The sequence below is a fragment of the Neomonachus schauinslandi genome, chromosome 9 (genome assembly GCF_002201575.2).
Source record: "Neomonachus schauinslandi chromosome 9, ASM220157v2, whole genome shotgun sequence".
NCBI lineage: Eukaryota > Metazoa > Chordata > Mammalia > Carnivora > Phocidae > Neomonachus > Neomonachus schauinslandi.
The window spans coordinates 93,712,531-93,738,276 of record NC_058411.1 but is presented as its reverse complement, the minus strand read 5'-3'; the positions used below and the strand labels follow the sequence as shown (position 1 = coordinate 93,738,276).

Sequence of the window (25,746 nt, the reverse complement as noted above, 5' to 3'; positions counted from 1 at the left end):
ACAGTATGGTAACAGCATATTTCCCTTTATTAGTACATTCCCCTCACTGTGTGTTTTCCCAGAATATGTTTGGTAATGGTACTGGAAGATCCCCTGCAGGGAGTTAAGCTTCACTAAATTTTTTTCTTACTTTTAAACAGCAAGATCCAGCCTTGTTATTACATGAGTGTCTGGTCAAAGCTTTTAATACTTCACGTGAGTCTACAGAGCAGCAGTATGATCAAATACAGGAATTATTCAAGTGGAAGACCTCCATATTAAGGTTTATACAAACAAATGGCCCATCCTTTTCAATAAATAAAGCCTAAGCCAAGTGTATCTTTTGGCTTCATCTCATAATGAAGACGTCTTATCTTGCAAAAAAATTGTTAAGAGTTCTTTTAGCATTAACACTATGCATTATTCAACTTTGCTTCCATTGTACTGCTTAGCAGAGTGGGTATCTTCAATAACATTAAAGTGAATTGAACAATTCTTGGCCTAATAGATTCTCAATCAGCCATCCACAGACAGCTTCCTGTTCTAACTGGGCTGAGGGGTTTGTGTGTTATCTGTGTGTGTAATGTAGCATTTTTGGTTTAGATAAAAATTAAGTAGGGAATTTAGTTACATTTGCAATCACATCAGGTAATTCGTTGTAGAGAGTAGTAATTCTAACCTAATAGAACACTAGGTGGGAATAGTTTGCTAATGAACCCAAGAAAAGTAAAATATGTATGAACTTAGAAAGCAGGGTTGGGTAAAGGGTTGTTTTGAACATGAACTTATCTACATATTTCACAATTAAGTAAATGATTCATACATTTTCTCTAATTCCCTATGTGTATATTTTCTTTTTATTGAATTCAAGTGACATAGTTGGCCTCTAAATCCTTAGGTTATAGCAGGAGTAATAAATATAAGGAATACCTTCTAAAAAATTAAACATGCTAGAGAAAAACAAAAGAGTTCTGAATAGACAGCTGAGAAGTTTTCATTGAAATGTTTTGTTTGGTTGGGATTAAAGAGGCATGATCCATTTCATAAAAAGAGAGTGAAGCTCATTTAAAAAAAAAAGGAAATATGGGAAATTTAATTGACAGCACATTGAAAATCAGTTGAATGGGGCATTAAAATAAATCTAACATTTAAAAGCTATAGAAGCTGGAGAAAACATTGGATAGCTCACTAGAGGGTATATATCTCTAGTCTTCAGGAAATGATAATATGCATCTTTTCCATTTGTGATTCTTGGGATATGAGCATTGTCTATCAAAGCTGAAAATTACTCTAAAATAAATGCCATATGGAGGGACGTCTGGGTGGCTCAGTCAGTTAAGCGTCTGACTCTTGGTTATAGCTCAGGTCATGATCTCATGGCTCATGAGATTGAGCCCAGCATTGGGCTCAGTGGGGGGAGTCTGCTTGAAGATTCTCTCCCTATGCCCCTCCCCGCACTTGGGCACGCTCTCTCTCAAATAAATCAATCTTTTAAAAAATGACATATGGCAACATTTCTTAATTGAAGCAAAGTATAAGGTACAAGGATGGTCAGTTTAGAAACTCAGGAAGTGAATAGTTAGGAAAGTAAAGTTAGGAGATGTAAAAGTCTACCTCATAAGAGGGGATTCTTACGCTCAGGAGAATACTTTATCCTGGGAAAATGATGTACTTCCTTAGCAGCAAAATAAGACCAAATCAAACAAGATTATAATCAAGGACCAAGAGTGTGAGAGTTTTGTGAAATAAGTCAAAAAAGATAGGGTAAGGAGCACTGAATAAACAAAGTGGAAATAACCAAGGGGAAACTCCAAAATTAGCCATGGACCATAGAAAATGGGACTCTAACTCACCATTAGGAGTTGGATTGAAAGCAAAGAGATTTTTTTTTTTAATGTAGTACTTTTTACTAGCAAGATAACTAGTTACAGTTAATAGGACCCTAGCTGACATGAAAGGATGGGACTGGGTATGTTATCCAGAGAGGGTCTCTGGCCTAGGTAAAGCAGAAGACAGATATGTAGAGAAGGTGGTCCCCAGAACAAGCAGAGCCTTCATCTACTGGGATTAGGACCCAAGGACATAATGAACTCAGCAATATGGAAGAATTACTGTTAATCTATTTTAAAGGTTTCTAAAATTTCCCAATCTTCCACAATAAACATATAGTACTTTCTAAAATGTATTTTCATTTCTTTTTTTAATATCCTTCCAGTAACTATAGATCAAGTTGCATTTTACATTGTATAGGAGCCTCCTGTTTCTAAATGATACTGGTATTTATAGATGTGTATATATGTCCTATCATTTTCCCCCCTCTTTTAAGAATCACAAAGATTTTGTAAATCATGCTCAACACTTCATGGAAGTGACCTGCAAAATGAAATAATTCTCATTGGCTAACAATAATCTTTTCTTTTCCCCAGTCAAAATGAAGACAAAACAAGCAAACAAACAAACAAAAATCTCATATGTCACTTTCCTCTCTAGTATGTATTTTCTAATTATAATAAAATGCATGCTCACTGTAAAAGTAATTTATAAAACAAAAAAAGCACTAAAATTTTTATAAAGTTACTCAATTTAATTTTTCAAAGTTCGTAAAGGTTCTTTCAGGATTTTTTTCTATTTATAGACAGAATATAAGACAACACAATTAGGAATAAAACTGATAAACATCAGTTTTATATTACTGAGGTGACTGCAGAAAAAAGGCAATTTTTATTTTGTGGAGACACTGTTTTATCTGTAGAAATGAGGTTAAGGAATGCTTTGACTCTGATAAGCCTCTTTAGCAAAGTACAGCTTATAGATTACAAAAGGGAGGATGCTCATATCCAATTTTTAACAATTATTTTGTTAAAAATTCCTCTAAGAAACTGGAATCTAAGGTGAAATGCTCTAATATGTCACTTTTTGAACAATTAGGACACAGGAAAAAAAATGAATTGTTTTTATTCATAACTATATAAGAAAATTAAAACGCGCCCAAGAAATAAAGCAATCAGGCTTCCTGCCAAAGGTGATGATGAGTATTTTTAGACCATCAATATTCCAATCAACCAACTTTTAATACAACAAGAACAAAGCATGTTTGCCTCCATTTTGCACACTAAAGGAAACCATCGATAAAATGAAAAGCCAACCTGCTGAATGGAAGAATATATCTGCAAATCATGTATCTGGTAAGAGACTAATACCAAAAATATATCAAGAACTCCTACAACTCAATAGCTGGAAAACAAAAAACCTGATTTAAAAATGGGCCGAGGATCCGCATAGACATTGTCCCAAAAGGACATAGATATGGCTACAAGGCACATGAAAAAATGTTCATAATCATCAGAGAAATGCAAACCAAAATCAAGTGATACCACCTCACATCTGTTAGAAAGGCTATCATCAAAACCATAAGCAATAATAAGTATTGTCAAGGATTTGGAGAAAATGGAACATTTCTGCAGTGTTGGTGGGAATCTAAAAGGAAAACAATATGGAGTCACTTCAAAAAACTAAAAACCTAACTGCCATATGACCCAGAAATTCCACTTCTGAGTATTTATCCGAAGAAAACAAAAGCATTAATTTGAAAAATGACAGACACTTCCATGTTCACAGTAGCATTATTTACAACAGTCAAGATACAGAAACAACCTAAGTGTTGTTGAATGGATAAAGAAAATGTGTGTGTGTGTGTGTGTGTGTGTATAACACAACATTATTCAGCTATAAAAGAGTACAATCTTGCCATATGCAATAACATGGATGGATCTTGAGGGCATTATGCTAAGTGAACTAAGTCAGAGGAAGACAAATACTATGTGATCTTACTTATATGGAGAATCTTAAAAAAACAAAACAAAACAAAAGCAAAAACAAAAAGTCAAGCTCATAGATCCAGAGAACAGATTGGTGGTTGCCAGAGGCAGGGGATGGTGCGTGAGCAAAATTTGTGAAGGGGGTCAAAGGTACAAATTTGCAGTCATAAAACATAAGTTATGGGATTATAATGTACAGTAGGGTCACTACAGTTAATAATACTTTATTATACATTTGAAATGTGCTGATCATAAGACTTCTCATCACAAGAAAGAAAAAACACATAAACATGTATGGTGATGGATGTTAACTAGACTTACTGTGATGATTATTTCACCATATATACAAATATTGAATCTTTATACACCTGAAATTTAGATGTTATATGTCAATTATACCTCAGTAAAAAAAAGTATATATAAATAATGGAAGCAGTAGGAGATGAGTAATTTATTAAATATAAGAGATCAAAAATAATATGAATTCTTTCACTGGAAGGAAACTTTTGTCATTTTAATGTGAAAAGTTTGTTTATTTTTACCACTTGGGGTCAAGACAGAGTTCTTACAAATCTTCTGACAGAGGCCATGAAAGATTAGAAAGAAGAGTTAGGATATTGTAAAAGTAAGAGAGAGAAGGGGATGACTATCCCTCTTAAAGGGAATCTGTTTCACTGTCCTCTTGTGTAACCAAGCAAAGCCAGGCATGGAGCCATGGAAAGTTGCAGTAAATGAAGTTAATAATAAAAAACAATAATATTTACTACATAATTATGTGTCAAAAATGGTTGACGTGCTTTCCGTTTGTTATCTCACTGATCCCCCCAAGAGCATTCTAGCAGTATTAATATATTTATTTTACACGTTGAAAAACTGATCTGGCAACATGGCAGACTAAGTTGATAATAGCCTACTAGAGAAGTGTCGGAAAAAAATATTTTAATATGTGAAAGAGCCCAAAAGAAACAGATTCTCCAGGTGCTTGGGGGGAAGAAAGGAACTTACTGCCAGAATTGTGAGAATTGATTCTATGGAAACCCGAAGGTTGTGTTTGGGATCCAGTTAAACTCCATGGGCTACAAACTTGAGGTTTTCAGACCATTTTCAGACATGACATTTAGACTTGCCTTTTACCTAATGTGGGCATTGAGGGTAGTAATGAGAGGCTAAACATTTTTAGATCATGTGTTTTTTTTCAGGACAGAATTATTAACTTTAAAGTTTGAAGACAAAGATGCTACAAAAAAAGAACATTGCAGGCCAGTATCTCCAATGAACATAGATGCAAATATCCTCAATAAAATCTTAGCAAACTGAATTCAACAATACATTTTTTAAAAATCATGCCCCATGGCCAAGTGGTCAAGTGCGATTTATTGCAGGGATGCAAGGGTGGTTTAAAATTCACAAATCAATCAATGTGCTACATCACATTAACAAGAGGAATAATATATTAATAATAATATATATACAATATATATAATCATCATATATATTATATATATATAATCATCTCAACAGATGCAGAAAAAGCATTTGACAAAATACAAAATCCATTCATGATAAAAAAACTCTCAACAAAGTGGGTTTAGAGGGAACATACCTCAACATAATAAAGGCCATATATGAAAAACCCACAGCTAACATCATACTCAATGGTGGAAAACTGAAAGCTTTTCCTCTAAGATCAGGAACAAGACAAGGATTCCATTCTTGCCACTTTTATTCAACATAGTACTGGAAGTTCTAGCTGCAGCAATCAGACAAAAGAAAGAAAGAAATAAAAAGCATCCAGATTGGTAAGGAAGAAGTAAGACTGTCACTACTTATAGATACCATGATACCACACATAGAAAACCCTAAGTCTCCACCAAAAAACTATTAACACTGATAATTTGGTAAAAGTTACAGGAAACAAAATTAATAAACAGAAGTTTGTTGTGTTTCTATACACTAATAACAGAGTAGCAAAAAGAGAAATTAAGAAAACCCCATTTACAATTGCACCAAAAATAATAAAATATCTAAGAATAAATTTAACCAAGAAGGTAAAAAGCCTATACCCTGAAAACTGTAGGATGTTGTTGAAAGAAACTGAAGATGGCACAAGTGGAAAGGTGTATCATGCTCGTGTTAGAAGAATACTGCTAAAATGTCCACACTACCCAAAGCATACTACAGATTCAATGTAATCTCTATCAAAATAGCAATAGCATTCTTCACAGAACTAGAACAAATAATCCTAAAATTTGTATGAACTATAAAAGACCTCAAAAAGCCAAAGCAATCCTGAGAAAGAAGAACAAAGTTGGAGGTATCACAATCCCAGATGTAAAGATACACTACAAAACTATAGTAATCAAAACAGTATGGTACTGGCACAAAACCAGACACAGAGATCAAAAGAGTAGGGCAGAGAGCCCTAAAATAAACCCACACCTATATAGTTAATTAATCTATGACACAGAGGTAAAAATATCTGATGGGAAAAGAGAGTCTCTTCAGTTAGTGATGATGGGAAAACTGGACGGCTACATGTGAAAGAATGAAACTGGACCACTTTCTTACACAGACACACAAACTCAAAATGGATTAAAGACCTAAATGTTAGACTTGAAGCCATAAGCCTCTTGAAAGAAAACATAGGCATCAATTTTAACAACATGTTTACAGATATGACTCCAGAGACAAGGGAAACAAAAGCAAAAATAAACCATTGGGACTACACCAAAAAAAAAAAAAAAACTTCTGCACAGCAAAGAAAACTATCAACAAAACACAGTAACAACCTACTGAATGGGAGAAAATAATTGCAAATGACATATCTGATAAGGGATTAATGTCTAAAACATAAAAAGAACTTATATAATTCAACACCAAAAACAATCCAATTAAAAAATGAGCCAAGGATCTAAATAGACATTTTTCCAAAGACAAACAGATGGCCAACAGACACGTGAAAAGATGTCCAAAATCACAATCCATCAGGGAAATACTAATCTAAACCATAATGAGGTATCACTTCACACCAGTCAGAATGGTTAGTATCAAAAACAAGAAATAACAAGTGTTGGTGAGGATGTGGAGTAAGGGAACCATCATGCACTGGTGGTAGGAAGGCAAACTGGTGTAGCCACTCTGGGAAACAGTATGGAGTTTACTCAAAGTATTAAAAATAGAAAATGAAAACACTAATTTGAAAAAGATATATGCACCCTTATATTTATTGCAGCATTATTTGGTCAAGATATGAAAGCAACCCATGTGTCCATCGATAGATGAATAGACAAAGGAGTGGTATATACACACACACAAAGGAAAATTACTTGTTTATAAAAAAAAAAAAAAAAAAAAAGAAAAAAAAGCAAATAGTGACAAAAGAATGGACTTAAATGGAATTATGCTAAGTGAAATAAGTCAAAGAAAGACAAATAGCATATGATTTCACCCATCTGTGGAATTTAAGAAACTAAACAAAAAGCAAAGGAACAAAAAAAGAAAGAGAGGCAAACCAAGAAACAGACTCTTAACTACAGAGAACAAACTGACAGTTACCAGAAGGGAGGGGTACAGGAGGAAGGATGAAATAGGTGATGGGGATGAAGGAGGGCACTTGCTGTGATGAGCAACAGGTATTGCATGTGAGTGTTGAATCACTATATTGTACACCTGAAACCAAAATTACACTGTATGTTAACTGGAATTTAAATAAAAACTTTACAAAAAGAGCAGAAGCAATGAAAAACAAATGAACATACAAACAAACAAGACTCTTCAACAAAGAGAATAAACTGGTGATTGCCAGAGTGGAAGTGAGTAGGGAGATGGGTGAAGCAGATAAAGGGTATTAAGAAATACCAACTTCCAGTTATAAAATAAATAAATCAGAGATGAAAAAATACAGCATAGGGAATATAGTCAATAATATTGTAATAACATTGTACGAAAACAGAAGGTGACTACACTTACCATGGTAAGCACTGACTAATGTATAGAATTGTCAAATCAATGTTATACACCTGAAACTAATATAACAATGTAAGCTAATTATACTTCAATAAAAGAAGTTGTATTTTCATTAAACATTTTGGAAACATCCACCACATTAAAATAAACAGTAGAGATCATTTTAATCCATTTGTTGAAGAAGAGGGAAAATAAAACTCAGTCTGCACAAATGAACCTTGGAAAAGAAAGTAAAAAGGAGAGACACAGTGTATTTTTAAAAAGTAATAGAACTAAGCTCAAATACATTATGGGAAGTATATATTGATTGAATTCACCTGTAAAAAGGCAATTTCTCAGACTGAATTTAAAATTAAGCTATATGAGAGGGGCACCTGGGCGGCTCAGTCATTTAAGCCTCTGCCTTAGGCTCAGGTCATGATCCCAGGGTTCTGCTCAGCAGGGAGTCTGTCTGGCACCCGCTCTCTCTCTCTCAAATAAATAAAATCTTAAAAAATAAATAAAATTAAGTTATGTGAGATACATGGGGTGCCTGGGTGGCTCAGTTGGTTAAGCAGCTGACTCTTGATTTTGGCTCAGGTCATGATCTCAGGGCTGAGATATCTAGCCCTGCATTGGGCTCTGTACTGGGCATGGAGCCTGCTCGGGATTCTCTCTCCTTCTCCCTCTACTCCTCTCACATCCTCTCCCTCTCTGGGAAGGAAAAAAAAAAAAAAAAAGCTATGTGAGATACACATAAAACACATTAAGACTTAAAGAAGGGGCTAGAGAAAGTTCTATCAAGGAAATACTGACCTTATCAATTTGGTAGAGCAGTATTAGTAGCATAGAGAAAATATTTTAAAGAAAAAGCTTTTAAGAAATTAATAAGATTATTAGCAAAGTTGAAAGAAACAATTTATCGGGAATATAAAAGTCCCAAAACTTATGTACCCAACAAAAAAAAGCTCATATGGTTTATCTACAAAACTGATTATGACCTAAGCCATAAAATAATTAAATACTAATCACTGAATATACACTCTATGTGCTCTGAATACAATGTGGTAACAACAATAAAGTTCATATGGCTTGTCTTTGGGAGAATAAACACTCTAAATTGAGGAGTCAAAATAATCATTGCATCATTTATTAAATATTTTTCTCTAAAGCTGTTATGGATACACAGGTATATGCAGTGTTTCTTATGTTGTAAATATTCTTTTCTGTATATGCAATAATTAATAATAATAATCAAAATTAGTAAACCATATATTCAACTCAGTATGTTAGAAAAGTAGTTAGCTTCAGGGTGAATACAAAGAGGGCAGAAGATGTATCTAACTAAGAAAAGAAATAAAATAAGGCACCTGGGTGGCTCAGTTGGTTAAGCAACTGCCTTCGGCTCAGGTCATGATCCTGGAGTCCCGGGATTGAGTCCCTCATCGGGCTCCCTGCTCAGCGGGGAGTCTGCTTCTCCCTCTGACCCTCCCCCCTCTCATGTGCTCTCTCTCTCTCATTTGCTCTCTCAAATAAATAAAATCTTAAAAAAAAAAAAGAAATAAAATAAAATAGAAAACAAACAATATGGAGTCAACAAACACCAGGGAAATCTCTTGGAGTACTCATTTAAAAAAAAAAAAAAAGAAATACAAATAAGGAGAAAACAGCACAAACTTTTATAAATCATATAATTATATGAACAATTTGATGGAATTTGAAATTTTGGGGAAAAAAGAACAATGTTCTGGAAAAAAATAATATAAATGATCAAAACTGACTCAAGAACAAATGTTTAAAGAACATGAATGGATTATTACATTAAATTATTGAGGGCAGTCAAATAACCACCCTCAAAAAAATTACAAGACGATTTTAGAGGCAAGTTTGCCCAACTTTTAAGGCAGAGCAACAACCTACACAAACCATTCCAGAGAAGTGATAAGGACAGCTTTCCACCTACTTTACAAAGCTAGTTGATTAATGCCAAAATTGCTCACAGACACCGGAAACCATAGGCCATCAATGCAAAAATCTTATATAATTCGCAAACATGTAAGAAAATCAAGGCCAAGAGAGCTTCAGTCACTTGCCCAAGTTCCCACAACTAGTCAATAGTGGAGCTGGACCTACATTTACCTCAAGCCAAAGACTGTGCTCCTGAAGAAGGATAGAATTAGGACCAAGAACAGTACTTGTAAACCAGAGAACAATATTTAAATGTGCAATTAGATCGGTTCCCCTATCAGCACACACTGGAACCTGACCTTCAGCTGCAAAGATGGCAGGGAGGCACTGGATTCCACACGGATCTGGATACCTCACTGCGACTCCCTGCCCACTGCCCTGACTACCACCTGCTCTGCCTGGCAAGACTCTTTTTAATTCTCACAAAACTGTGAGATAAGTATTATTACTTTCATTTTACAGATGAGATGAACAAGTCTCGAGGAGGCAGAAAGTATTGAAAAGAAATCAGTTCTCAAAGGTAATAAGAGGTAGAGCTGAAATTCAAATTCATGCCCTTATCACTTCACCTCTCAGTTACTTGGTTTGACATAGTTCCTGTTCCTGAGGAGGAGTCCAGAGTACCTGCATACAGTGAGCCTGCAGCTTCCTGACTGAACCCCAGGCACCAGACAGGTGTTCTGACCTGCATCCTGCTTCCAGGTCACCTTTCTAGGATTATGCGAGAAATAGGGCCCAGGTCTGATCTAATGATTCCCACCCATAGTTCTTGTGAGTCCCTTTCATCGGGCCCGATCTTGATCTTGTTATTGAAAAGAGGACCTCTACTCTCCTCAACAAACCAAACCTGACTGAATATTGACACTTCCTGAAAGCAAACCATTAGACCAGCCCCCTAGCCATAGTTAGATATGAATTAACTAGATCGAATAAACGGGGCTCTAGAATACCTTTCAGGCTTGGTGATTTGCGTTCTGCACTCTACTTGAGTTTCCCATAACCCTCATCTGACACTGTCAGTTTAAACACGCCCACCTGTTAGAAGCTTTCATTATGCCTGCAACAGTACGGCATGCAAAATACAGTATTTCAGCTCCCCTCTCACTATAAGCCTCATGATGGCAGAATGGTCTCATTTCCAGAATCTGACACACTGCCTGACACATAGTAGACAGTTAATATCTGACTTATTGAACGGTTTTACTTGGATTGCCCCCCTTTTGGGGCTACACCTAGGAAACTACCACTCTATGACAGCAAGCACAAAGCTGGGTAGCATAGTGTCAGGCAGAATACTGTTAGATGGATACTAGATTGTTACCCCTTCTTGGGTTATTAGGCCAGACAGAAAGATTCAGAAATTACGGTCCTTAAGGGCTTTTTAGACTCAGATTTCCAATCAGCCCCAATAGCCCTGTGGGTGAGGTGGGATTGGTGATGGCTGAGGGCACCTGGCGTGCTTCACCCACTGCTCACAGAGGGTCATTGGAGGCGGTGCCGGCTAGCCCACTGTCACCTTACATCAGACTTTAGAGCCCTTCCCTGCTGTGGAAGAGCTGACTGAACTTTTTACCATACATCTCTTTAACTAAAACACATGTGCTACCATTTGATATTTTCCACATGGCCAAGCCGTATTCCTTCATATAAAGACACATATTTCATGCTTTCACATTGAGGGTGCCTAGGAAGACTTTCAGCACGGAAAAGTGGAAATTATTTGCTCCAGCATTTATGTTAGCTGCCCATGTAATAACTTAATGTGACAGCCTGTCAGGAGTGACATTTAATATGCCTGTTGTATAGAAGTCATCTTTCATTTACTTTTTGAGACATGGGCCCCAGGGAAATGGGCTTTATGAATTTTAGAGGGAGCTGATGGACTCCATTCATCCACCCAACATCCACACAGAAAAGTCTTTTACATAGGGTCTTCTGAATCTAAAGAAATACAATGTATTTTTAAGTGGATGAAAAGTAGATTAATAACTAATTTAACCATAAAGTGAGGGTATGCTCCCTGTTCAAGGCCTCAGAAAATGGAGTAGCGTTCTTATTTCTATCTCTTTTCTATTAACTTTTCATAGGAATAAATATTTGTGGTTCAGACCAAATACCATATTTCAAAATTTAAAAAAAAGGAATAGTATAAGAGTTTAATGATAAAAGCCTCAACCTTGATTACTCTCTCAAAAGCAAGACTAGGTACTTCAAGATTCAGCAAGCAATATGGTGCTTTCTCATATACCATGTATATATGAAATATACATATAAATAATGGTGTTAAATGCCAAGTGTATAGAAATTTAAAACAAGTATTATTACTGGCAAATTTTTATTCTACAGGAATGACAAAGTCACTAAAATTGGGAGAGGTAGAGTATATGAGTTCTCCTAAGGGAGGACACATAAATTGTCTCTAGTAAAAGCCCAGAAGAGTGGCTGGGCAGGAAGGAGTTGCCAGGGCACAAAATTCACTGCACATTAGAATTGCCTGATAGTTTAAAACAAACAAACAAAAAACAACAAAAAACACCCTTATACCGAGACTACATCTGAAGTCAATTAAATCAGAATTACTGGGAGCGAGACCCAGGCATCTGCATGGTTTAGAGCTCCCACAGGTGATTCTAATGAGCCAAATTTAAGAAACCCTGACCTAGATATTTGCAGCCTACTTGTATTTTCTAATCATATTGGTTCTTTCATTCAACAAGAATTTACAAAGTATCTACCTCATGCCACACGTGTACTAGGTAGTAGGGATCAAAGTGTTTAACAAGAACAACAAACAAGATACAGTGCTACCCTTAGGAATATCAGCCTCTAAAGGAAAGGTTTATGCAAAATAATAAAATTAATTGCTTACAAAAATAATAAAACCAGCAGCTTGCATTTTTTTTTTTTACTATACTCTAAGCTATGCCAAGTGTTAAACACATTTCCCCTCCCTTCATAAATTGTCTTATTACCTCACTATACAGATGAGAGAAATCAGACTCAGAGAAGTTAGCTAACTTGCCAGGTAGAACAATGCTAGTTTAGCACTACAGATGGGACTCGCCCTGAGCAACCTTCATTCATGCCATACTATGCTATGGAGGTCATGATTAAATGCTTGATTAAGAGCCCAGAGGAGGAAACTAAAAAGTCAGTCAAAAGAGGAGGAAGATGTTTGGGACAGCCTCATAAAGGAGGCAAAACTTGAACCATAGAAAAACACAGAGGGTTTTTTTTTTTTTTTTTCCCAGGGGGCGAATTACAGATAAAATGCGTGAGGATGGAATAGCATTTGTAAAGATTGATAGGCACATGCATATTGGATCAGCAGAGGATCATCTGTATGACAGTGAAGCTGAGGTCCTGAGGAAATTTGTTTAGGGTCAGACTTTCCCCATGTTCCCAGTTATTTCTGGAATTTTGGAATCAACATTACGACTGAGTGGCTTGATCAGAATCACTTTCCCCTGGACTATGATCAATACATAGTAACTGACTCTGCACCTACCAGTTCCTCATTGTTTAGTGATGTCCTAATCACCATAGCCAGGGAGAGTCCAGATTTCCGGGCAGCCAGAGTCTAAAATAAACAGAATTAGAAGTTATTGGCACATGAGGTGGCTGCCATGAACATACGGCTCAGCAGCACGTGAAAATATAACAGTACAGTCTATCATTGTTCATGTTTTAGTCAATAGGGACCTGCCATTTTCAGTAGTCAGCGAGTTCATCCAGAATGTGGAATCATGGAACATCAAAGCTGAAAAAGTCCCCTTCTATCATCGAACCCAACCCCTACATTTTGCAGATGACAAAACTGAAGCCCAGCAAGGCAGGATGATGAGCCCTAGGTTTCCAGGCTAGCAAGAGCTTCTATAACTTTGCTTTTGCCCAAGGTGATCATGATCACATTCCTTCATAAAACATGGCCACTGGTACAGTCAGATGATCTGTGTGATGGCCATGAAGCACAATTAAGGTTAGAGGATCCTTGAATTGTTCACAGTTCCCCCAGAATATTCTTTCATATCTAACCAGGATATTTTTGATATTTTTTCTAAGTGTTCATTTTATCAACTGAAAACCATTATACCCAGATTGGTTTTCTTAATGCAATGCTGCCAACTTCACTGATTTTAATTAAAAGTCAAGTCCCTTTAGTTTCCCGAACCATAAAATAGAACCATTATATTGCTCCTCCTTGAAATCTGTGTGATATAATGCACTCAGCAGTGCTGTCAAGACTTTTGGAAATCAGAAGTTTTACATGGGAATTTTCAGTATGTCATCCAATTAGGAGCAAAAGGAAGTCATAGTGGAATTCTGTACCTGGTCTTAAATCTATCTCCTTGGAGCTACAAAGCCATAAACTCAGATAAAAGTTCAGCACAATGCTGGGTGAGGAAGTCACTGTCCACCCATCTCCACCCCTACTGTATAAACTATAGAGGGCTTACCTCCAAGGACTTACCCAAGATGATCTTCCAACTCTGACAACTATTATCCTTAAAATTATGTCTTTATTCTAGTTTAGTCTATATTGACACCTGTCATATATATAATTTGGTTTATCTTTCAGAATTGAACTAGAGGCTTTCTTGGAGAACTTAAATTTCTTATTCCTGTGTCTCTTTTTATTTCCCCATCTTGCCCTCTTTTATCTCAAGAATAATTGCAGTGTATATTAAGAAGTATGGAAAATATTAAATTGAAAATCACTTACCATAGCCTGAAGATTCCAAGTGTCAGAGGAAACAAAGCGTAAATAATTAGAAATAAGAAATGTGAGCAGAGAGTATAATGATGTTAAAATAAACTTAACACTTTAAAATAATGTCCACACTATAATGGCAGAAATATGAGCTGTACAGACACATCATACTTTTCAGTACAACATCCTTCCAATCAAGGTTTTATCTTTCCTAATTTAAAGCCAAAGTGATGGTTTTCAGATGATGGCTTTCATAGTAAAATTAAAAATTGCTGATTATGAGAAATTGTGTACATTGTTGCAAAAAGGGAAATTTCTATTTCCCTTGGATAAAACATATTTTTAGGTCATAAACTACTAAGAATATGCTTCCATAAAAAAATGTGGAGACAATTGAGATAATATAAAACATGCTGGTAGGCTATTTGTTTTAGAATCTAATGCACGCCATTATCAATTCTTTGCATCTTCAGGTGGTCCCCAGCATATTTTGTTATAAGAGAGTCTGAGTTATTGAAAGTTATGTTCAGGCTTCTTAAAGGTTTTAATAACTTGGGGGCCATAGATTTCCTCAGATAGTGGAATCACTTATTAACGTGACTAGATCTTAATAAAATAAAGAATTGGTTAATATTATCTGCTGCTTTTTAAAGTAGAAAAATTCATTGGGTTAAGGGGAGGAAGTTCAAATCAAGACTCAAAGTGTGCTTTAAACGTGTGGTTATTTGCAACATTGTATATATCAAAGCCCAGCTGAAGCAGCTCACTTGGCATGCTGTGTGACTTTTTGCTCAATTATAGTGCCATTTTAACTCAGTTTGTAATTTCAACCAATATAAAAATCTGTCAAGTGGTGTCTGTCTGGCTCCGTAGGTAAAGCATGCAACTCTTGATCTTGGGGTCATAAGTTCAAGCCCCACACTGGGGGGGGGGGGGGGAGAAGGAAAGCTTAAAAAAAAAAAAAAAGCTGTCAAAAGATTAGCGTTCTTTCATCACCTAAAAGATTTTAAAGAAATGAAGATTAGCGTTCTTTCATCACCTAAAAGATTTTAAAGAAATGATAAATGCAATACTTGGTAGAATCCAGCGTCTTATATATTTTATTCTATGAAATACAGGCAAGGCACTTAATGAGAAGGCCAAAATGACAGCTAATGAAGAAAACAGGGACACATGCAATCAAAGAGAATTCAACAGGTGTGGCTTACCACATCTCGTACAATAGGCAAAGTTTTTCTCCTGCGGAGATCTGGCATACTGTCAATGCCATAAAGTCCTCGCCCAGCCCTGAAAGGAAAAACAGGAATGATTTCAATGGGAACCGGACTTCCTTTAAGGAAAAAAATCCCCTGTTCATGGTAAAAAGGCTGTGAAAAAAGATGAAATGTATACCATGCTTTTCAACTGGTTCACAAAACAAGAACGATCCAAGCCTCTAAGACTTCACCCAGGGAGAAGGAGAAAGACTCTATCTACCAAAGTGATCACTTGTATTCTTGGATAGTTCTATATACATTGAAACTTTAAAATATGCCTGGCTTGATTTGACACACAGTTTTTCTGTCAATATCACAAAGATTAAAAAAAAAATTGTTAGTTATATGAAACTTTGTGTCTCCAGGAAGAAACAGAATCAAAACCATGGTCAGTGTAAGGTGTAAGTTTGGTCCTCAATGGTAAAACAATTACCTGTATTTGTAAAACTATCATTCTTTTTTAATGTGTTACATCTTCACAGATTAAACCCCAAAGCGGTATCTCAAAGAGCCATAGCTGCATGTAAAATATTTGTGATAACCCTTATACCAGAATTTTCACTTACCTGAATTTATCCCATGGAAAAATGCCAACAAGAGATTAAATTAATTTGTTGTACAAGAATATTCACTGTGACATTTCTTTTTATAATAGCAATAAAAGTTGGGTAACCTAAGTATTTATTGAATGAATTATATTAATCAATGAGAAGGACATAATAAGGTGAATGAGTTAAATATATATGTGTATAAATGAAAAATACAGTATGTTAAGTGAAAAAAGCAAGTTTGCATATTAGTAAGTTTAATATTATACCATGTTTTTGTGTTTATACATGTACAGAAAATATCTAGAAAGATATTCATTAAATTGATAACTAGAGTTACGTTTGCCGAGTGATACTGGGTGGAAGAAAAAGGGAAGATTCTCGCTACGTTATAAATTTGGTAATAGTCAATGTTTTTCTACTAAGCATTGCCAGTTTTGCAATTTAAAATAATCTTAAAATATATTCATTTTTATTAAAATGAGTTTAATACATTGAATTTGATTTTTGCTGCATCTAAGCTAGTAATTTTATACAACCAAAAATGTGTTCAAGTCACTGATGACAGCTTTGCCTATGCTCACTTGACCTACAGAACTCCTGCTTAACTCTAGCTTAAAGTCAACTTTTTTCACCAGGAACACACAATTGAAAGGTCGGGGTATTAGGTAGGCACCTCGGCTACTGGAACAGGCCACAACAGCCGAAAATATGTTATCAGCATCTCACAGTCCAGTTTTTCTCTGACGCAGAGATGGCCCCTTTGCTCCTGCTGCTTCGTTTAATAAAGGGAGAGTTTTGCATTATTGAATTTTTCTTAGTAGCCATGGTCTTAACTCTAATACTTCTAGTTGCATCAATCACTAGCTCGATGATTTTGAATTCATTATCATATAACTCATGTGAAATAATAGAAGTAAAATATTAATAAGGATAGAATGATAATAAATAGTAATGTTATAACTTGTATGTTTGAAAGTAAAGATCAAATCCAGTAATAAATGTGAAATATTAAAACCATGGCACATGAGTAAGAAGGATGTCAATGTTGAACGAATCATACTTAAGTTTATGAATTTCAACAAAAAGTTATCTTTAGGTTAGATCATAGAACACAGGAAAAGAGTGACAGTGGGGCAGAAATCAAGACAGATGAAAGAAAGAACAGCAGAAGGAGAAACAACAGGAGGGAAGATATATGGGTGGCAATATGTGTGGGGCAGATGACACTTGAGATCCTGTCCACCACTGACTCTACAAGAGTTCATACAGTTTCCATCATTGCCCAGAATAATGCCAACTGACATTCTCTAGGCCAATGACTGTGGTAGTCACAATGACAAATACCAAGATTGAGATCACAAAAAACAATCATTAGCAGTACTCTCTTATGAACTGCAAGAAATGGCAACATCAAGTAGGGGAAAGGGGCAAAGAACTCTTCTTTTCAACACCCATCTTCAGAATGTGAACCAACTACTCCAACAGTGTAACTTCTTGCTTCCCTCCTATTCTCTCTCCATATTCTTCCGTTCTCCCTACCAGTTCATGCTTGACTCTGCCACATCCCAAACATTACATTCATGGGAAAAGGGTTATGGAAGTGGGTTTCTAGAAGGATCTTTTGAGTTACATTTGCTTCAATATAAGGCTCTGATTCCAAGTGGTTTTTATTTTCTACCCCTTGTGAAGAGACTTAATGACATAAAGTGTAATAAATGTCTCTCCACCACATTACATGGCAGTCATACTAACTAGCTGCCTTCAAGTGTTTTGAAATGTTCTGACTGCTAAATAATGTGACTTTAATAACTAAAGAAACACATCCAATTGTTATAATGGTTGATAAAGCGATTTATAAACTACAAAATGTAACATATAGATGGGTGGTGTGTTTTCTTTCTCTCACTAATGACTTCTTTGTTTTCCTTCGGACAGAACTTAATTCAAATTCTTAAGAACACCTAAAATTGGGCACCTGGGTGGCTCAGTTGGTTAAGCGACTGCCTTCGGCTCAGGTCATGATCCTGGAGTCCCTGGATCGAGTCCCGCATCGGGCTCCCTGCTCGGCAGGGAGTCTGCTTCTCCCTCTGACCCTCCCCTCTCTCATGTGCTCTCTGTCTCTCTCATTCTCTCTCTCTCAAATAAATAAATAAAATCTTTAAAAAAAAAAAAAAGAACACCTAAAATTTTGAGCATATACACACAAATTCAGGAATCAGTTACACACACATTTTCTTGGGTCTTACACTTTATTCCTTTGCTTGTCTCATCAGAACAGAGAAGGCCAAGGACCCAGGCCAAACCTGAGCATTATAGAATAATGAGCCCAAGTTAGAAGACATGGATCCAAAATTTATCTGTCCCGAGTTTGTCATTAATTTCATCAAACCCATATTTTGTCATTTGTAAAACTGCAATGCAATAAAAATGTTCGCTTAATCTTTACAGCCTTAAAAATGCTTTTAAGGTTTTACAGCCTTAAAAATCACATTGTGTTTCCTTATAGTTTTAGCTTTCCATTATTACTACGTATAAACATGTGCTTTCATTTGCTTATTCAGCAAGTAATAGCAAAACTTTTATTGCAAATCTGAGTCTTAGAAAAGAAAGGTTTCCCTAATGGCCTTACCTCAAGAGTGGAGAAGCACTTGGTAAATACTATAAAGGTCTATAACAGATGTAAAAAATTTTTGTAATATTTATTGAAAGTGTTCCTAACCAAGAGACATCTGGGAGAGATTAAATTAAAAATGGTGAAGGGGCGCCTGGGTGGCTCAGTTGGTTAAGCCACTGCCTTCAGCTCAGGTCATGGTCCCCGGGTCCTGGGATCGATTCCCGCGTCGGGCTCCCTGCTCGGGAGGAAGTATGCTTCTCCCTCTGACCCTCCCCATTCTCATGCTCTCTCTTCTCACTCACTTTCTCTCTCTCAAATAAATAAATAAAATCTTAAAAAAAAAATTAAAAATGGTGAAGACCAGAAGTATCAATATATAAATAAATCATTGACTTTCTAGGCAAGATCAAGTTCAGGGAGATCAGTTAAAATCTAGAAGAAACTAGCTAGGCTCAATGATGAAGAGCTCAGGGAGAGTCATCAAGACAGGCAATAGCAGACAAGAAACTCCGAAACCCCATGTTCCTTATACATATATATACACACATGCACACATACATACATTTTTCCTTTTTTTGGAAGATATAAAATATCTATTCCAGTTGGTCTAGAGTTGTTACCATTATTTGGAAATGCTTTCACTGTATTCCAAGACAGTATTATCTTCATATCAGAAATGCTGTATCACTGTATAAAATAGTCCCAATCCTCCCCAAACAGCCCCTCTTCAACTATTTAAGAGTTCTCCCTAAGAAAAATGAATCTTCTATGTTGTAGGCATTACAAATGGGATGAAAACATCAGATCTATGGAAATATCTGGAAAGTCAATCATCACATAAAATTGACACAATGGGGGTGCCTCAGTGGCTCAGTCAGTTAAGCATCTGACTCTTGATCTCAGGGCTGTGAGTTCAAGTCCCATGTTTGGCTCCATGCTGGGCATGGAGCCTATTTAAAATAAATAAATAGGGGCGCCTGGGTGGCTCAGTCAGTTAAGCGTCTGCCTTCGGCTCAGGTCATGATCCCAGGGTCCTGGGATCAAGCCCACATTGGGCTCCCTGCTCAGCAGGAAGCCTGCTTCTCCCTCTCCCACTCACCCTGCTTGTGTTCCTGCTCTCGCTGTGTCTCCCTCTGTCAAATAAATAAATAAAATCTTTAAAAAAATAAAAATAAACGATAAAATTTTTAAAATGACAAAAGATAAAATTTCATAAATTGTGATGTCTTCTAATTCATTATTTGTTTTATATTACATAGTTCATATTTTTCATAGTTTTATTTCTTAGTTCTTTGCATAATTAAAAGGAGTTTACTGAGTTTAATAAAATTGGAGATATGAGAGTATATTGCTGTATACTTTGACTCAGATTCAGTTAACCATCTTGTTACAGAACACAATACACATTATCTAAAGGATATATATTCTGTAATTGTTAAACAATCTGATGTCTAAGGTAGGAGTAAGAGCTGATTTTAATATATATTAATAATTATCTGATAATATACTGAATATATATTGATTGCAAAAGAACTCTGAGAAGGCACCAAGAGTATCATGTAGAAACTATCAAACAGATTTTCCAAAGGTAGTACTTTCTGATTAAGGGATAAAGATATGCTGTTTCCATACGTGGGCGGTTGATGGTTAATTGGCAATATTCATAGACTACCTAATATCCATTAGAAATCAGAAAATTAGTAGACTCTGTTTATATGCAAAGGAGTTGTTAAATTAATTGAAGACTATAAGCCTAAAAAAACTAGATCACAGTGTTTGTTTATTTCTGTGTTTCCAAGACAATTATTGAGCAGGGCTATGTAATTAATCTTTTTTAGCATTATGGAACACTAAGGCAATGTAAAAGATTAATAATGAATCATTCTAAGTCCCTCTCCTGTAATACAGCTGTCTTCTTTCAGACTTTTAAAAAACATTTCTTTGTATTTATTTAGTTACTTAATGGTAAACATACAGTAATTTATTTTGGTTTTGCTTAATGTCATATATTTTACATACATTTTAACAATTTTCCTGATGAACATTATAAACTTTAATTATTCACCTGCACCTTATTAGGATACGTTATTCAGAATATTCTTTTTTCACCTTTTTATTATTGTCAACACTGAGTTATTTGTGTCTGCGTAATTGGATAATTCACTCCCCACATCCAATTAATCACCAATTCCTAAAGATTTTTTTATTCTATATTTCATCACAATCAACACACCATCTGTCATAAGATATAGCATTATATATTTATGTGTTAGGGGGAAAATCAAATTAATCTCTGACACTGTGCCTTCTTAGCAAGTAGAATTTAAATTGTGTATTTATTCAAAGGACCCCCTCTTAAACTGACTTCATCTATGGCATAGATGTGTCATACTTTCAATCATTTTTCAATACATGAAAATAAAAATGTAAACAAAATAAATTGTTATTCCTTAAGTTTCTCATTCAGAGTCCAGCTTTTTAGAATTACTCTTCAACACAGAATTGTCAATGTCTTGGTCTTTGTCCAAATTATGGTCTTTTAAGCCATCAAGAGCAATGGTAATGTAGCATTTTATAAAATTGCACTTCATTATTGTTCCTTTTATTCCAAGAAGTGGGCAGCTCTGCTGCAGATACTGATGTTGGTAGGCTCTCAATCTCACCGACAGCTTCAAAGGAGATAGGTCTCTTATTCTTCCTCAAATCATCCTAATTTTTCTCTGGACTAAAACATTAAGAAAATGCAATTATCCAGCCCATACCATCAGCAATAACAACAAAATTACAACACTTTCCCAGGACACTTTTAGCTAAGTTTATAAATGTACAGACAATGAAACTCTTGTAATTGCTGCTTGGTTACCAATGTTTTTAAGATTCCATCGATTGGATGCATCTTGATATTTTATAATGCATAAAAATGTATGTTGTAGAATTGATAAAATATAGTACTTTTGGCATCTCCCTCCTGAACCCCCACACAGATAGTGCTATATTCCAGGCCTTACTATTTTAGCTCATCTCTTAGATTTTCTTTTTGGCCCGCTCATTTTTTTTTTTTTTTAATTGCCAACAGTTCTTTTCCAGAATACAAATCTAAAGATATTTTTTTCATATGCAACATCCCTTATTGCTTCCAAGGTAGAGGACAAATCCCTTTCCATCCCAGCAAGATACGACCGCCCCTCCCGTCTCCTCTCCTCTGAGTTCTCCCTCTACGTTCTTGTTCCAGCTCTCCCGGATGCCTCTGTAGACCCCCAGAGACCTCACACTATTCCCTCCCTTGTCTGTTTTCTCCATTATTTCCTCTACTGGTCCTGGCCTCCTTGGTGGCACAGGCTCACACTTACCTCTCTTAAATAAAATTTGAATGTAACTTTTAAGGTACCTCCTCCCCATCTCAATTAGCTGCACTTCTCTATGAGCTCACCCTCAGGGATTCACAGTGGGAGGAGCTGGGTAATGAGCAGAGGAGGGGAGGGGAAATCATGACTCCAGGCCTTAGATGGGCTTATCAGCAGCTGTGTGCAGTCAAAGCAAATATTTGTTACTAACAGAGGATAGCATGCTTTTTAGTTGAACTGTAGCAGAAATTTTTTTTTTTTAAAGATTTTATTTACTTATTTGAGAGAGAGAATGAGATAGAGAGAGAGAGCACGAGAAGGGGGAGGGTCAGAGGGAGAAGCAGACCCCCCGCCGAGCAGGGAGCCCGATGCGGGACTCGATCCCGGGACTCCAGGATCATGACCTGAGCCGAAGGCAGTGGCTTAACCAACTGAGCGACCCAGGCGCCCAGAAATGCTTTTATTTAAAATTTTAATTCCAGTGTAGTTAACGTACAGTGTTATATTAGTTTCAGGTGTACAATACAGTAATTCGAATTCCATACATTATTCAGTGCTTATTATGATAAATGCACTCTTAATTACCTTCACCTATTTCACCCATCCCCCCCACCCACCTCCTCTCTGGTAACCACAGTTTGTTCTCTCTAACTAGGACTCCGGTTGTTTTTGGCTTGTCTCCCCCCCGCCCCTTTTATTTTTTCTCTGTTTGTTTAGTTTCTTAAATTCCACCTGTTAGATCATATGGTATCTTTCTTTGACTGGCTGATTTCACTTATTGTCCTCTCTAGCTCCACCCATGTTGTTGCAAATGGTGAGATTTCATTCTTTTTTAGGCCTAGATGATATTCTATTTTGTGTGTGTGGCTGAGTGGCTCAGTCGTTAAGCGTCTGCCTTCGGCTCAGGTCATGGTCCCAGGGTCCTGGGATCGAGCCCCGCATCGGGCTCCCTGCTCGGCGGGAAGCCTGCTTCTCCCTCTCCCTCTCCCCCTGCCTGTGTTCCTCTCTTGCTGTCTCTCTGTCAAATAAATAAAATCTTAAAAAAAAATAAAAAAATAAAAAATAAATAAAATAAAAAATGAAGATTCTTATCTTTGAAACAGTACCTGGAAAGAGCAAGACCAAAGCCTGAGGACCAGGGAGAAAGTCAATGACCTCACACTGAAGTGAGTTAGCAGGCAAGGGCTTTGTCACCGGAAGAAGAGCCTTGTTACTAGACCAGTAAATACTTCTTAACCTTTATGATCTCAGTTATCTTATATGGAAAATGGAATACTGACTGTCCCTGTAGCATTTTGGGGAGAACTGAGATAATATATTTAGGTAGGTGATATATTATTGGTAGTAATTAATTTATTATAGACTTGTGTAGGCAGGGACATTATTGAAGTTGATCAAATATATCCTGCCTCACTGCTGCCCTGGGGCTATTTATATTCCTCCAAACTAAAGAATAGATTTGTAGCAGTTTCTGTAGACAGGAAATTATAGGTAGCTATCTACTTGAAGAATTAAAGAAAAAGAAGGGCAGAAAGCCAAAGTTGTGATTATACTCTACGCTGTACTCTGAGCTCTATTAACTTTCTCTTTGGACTCAGTTTTTGGTCTAGACTTCTTGCCTCTGCCAATCTCGTTCTGCTTAGCACCTCAGCTCTGATGATGATGCATGTTGGCTGAGATTATTCCTTGTTTCACGCTTATCTACAATCCTGGCCCCAGCTATTTAGCTTCCTGTCAGACAAGGGTCTCACAGATGCCCCAACCAAGTTCATTTTTTTCCTGTTAATTCTAATCTTTGAAAAACACTGCTTTTACCTTCTCAACTTTATAAGCCTTGTCTCAAAATGGAAATAAAACTCAAAGCATAAAGCTCCTCCTCAGTACTAATTATTCCAGACTCCTCCATATTCTCTTATCTCCTGGATTCTCTTAACTGTGGTCATAAAGTAGAATGTTTGTCTTTATTGGAAATCACATAGAGTCCTCCAAACTACCCTTGATGGACTCTTTGGCAGAAACTATGTTAGACACCCCCACATGCTCTCTCTCCATAAAACCACTGCAGCCATATTTCCTCTTGCCTTGGAGTGATCACGAATTCTTTGGTTGAGCAAGAGAGGAAATAACTGGCTTGAGTTTAGAGGACATGGTTGTATGACAAATATATACAATTTTGTACCCTGGGACAATACTGTTAACATCTGAGAAGGGGAAAATGAGACTTAAACAGGGTACAGAATATTCATATCTTCCATCTCTCGCCCTCTCTGGCATGTATTAATAAAACAGTGAACTGGCATGTTGAATTGCCTGTCATTTTTAAGCGCTTTTTCTTTCACTGGCTTGCTTTCCCTCTTTTGCTCTTTCTCTAATTCAGGCAGTAAATTTGTACACAAAGTGATTCCACTGAAGTAGGCAAGAGGCATGTTTATTCTACTGAGTGCCTGGAACACAGTGGGTATCAATAAATCGTTTTTAAATGTTCTCGAGTATTTCCACAAACCTGTCAGCATTTTTAAGCCTAGACATCCATTATAGGAACAATTATTTTCTCTGCAAATATTTTTTTCATGTCTCTTTCTGATTTCACTGTTTTTAATACTATCATTTGGCCAGTCGCAGAGGTTTAAAATCCTAAATAACAGCTAATCCAAGATGTAAGATTCAAGCGACCTAAGAAATGACATGTTCCCACATTCTTGTATTTTAAGGATATCGAAACTGAGCTGCAAAGACTGTAAATGCTTGTATGAGATACCCAGCTGACTGGCAGCAAGCCAGAAATACTCGGGGCTCCAGATCATCACTGCAATCCTTCCTTCTCTGCTTCTAATATCCAAGAGGCATCAAGATTTGTGCATCTTCTTTCTCATCTCTATTTCTCTCCTGTCATCCTCACATCCTCTTCTCAATTGTACCTTCCTTTAGATTTGGATCACCACAATTTGGTCATAAGTCTGATTGTTAGGCTGGGAATTCTTCTCATGGACTTTGTGATGACCAATCTCCCCATCTCCATTCTTTCCCGTCTTCCATTCATCTTGAACAAACTGCTGCTTCCACCTTCCTGTAGTTCATGCCCATGAGACTAACTTGACCAAAGGATGCTGGAAGAAGACCAGTCTGGCAGTGCTGCTCATGATGGATTAGAGGACGGGTAAAGGAGACAGATGGTCTAAAAAGATTGTTTAAGTAACCCTAGGTTCTTTAATGGGCTCCTTAACCAGGGTCTTGACTGAAGTGGTTTCACCGTTTTCTTTTTCAACCCCTTCATTCCGCTTTATGAACTCTGGTAGAATTCCCAATTCAAACCACTATTATATTTTAAAGTGCAAATGGCCACATTATCAAGGACAGCCTTTTTATTCCACTAAATTACTTTCTCCTTTCCTAGGCATTTGACCTCTTAATGCTCCATAATGCTTTTTAACACTTTAAGCAGGCTCTTTCTTTCAAACCCTTGTTCCTTTGAAACAAGGTTTCAGAAGTGCTGACTACCTCATTATTTAACTTTACATTATTTTTTTAAGCTAATGCCATTTTTAACTTTTTAAAGAGAT

At 36.4% G+C, this 25,746-nt stretch overlaps 1 protein-coding gene across 2 annotated transcripts in view; it reads right to left on the bottom strand.

The window, feature by feature from the left end:
• Positions 1–25,746, bottom strand: part of UNC13C (unc-13 homolog C) — a 547,141-nt gene that overhangs the window by 343,579 nt on the left and 177,816 nt on the right. The window contains exons 4-6 of one of the 2 annotated variants that reach the window (XM_044917815.1): positions 15,630–15,708; positions 14,434–14,439; positions 13,219–13,290 (exon numbers count right to left, since the gene is read on the bottom strand). In XM_044917815.1, coding sequence (XP_044773750.1) covers positions 13,219–13,290; positions 14,434–14,439; positions 15,630–15,708 — 157 coding nt within the window. The remainder of the gene's footprint in view (positions 1–13,218; positions 13,291–14,433; positions 14,440–15,629; positions 15,709–25,746) is intronic. The other variant, XM_021693930.1, reaches the window with a different exon arrangement.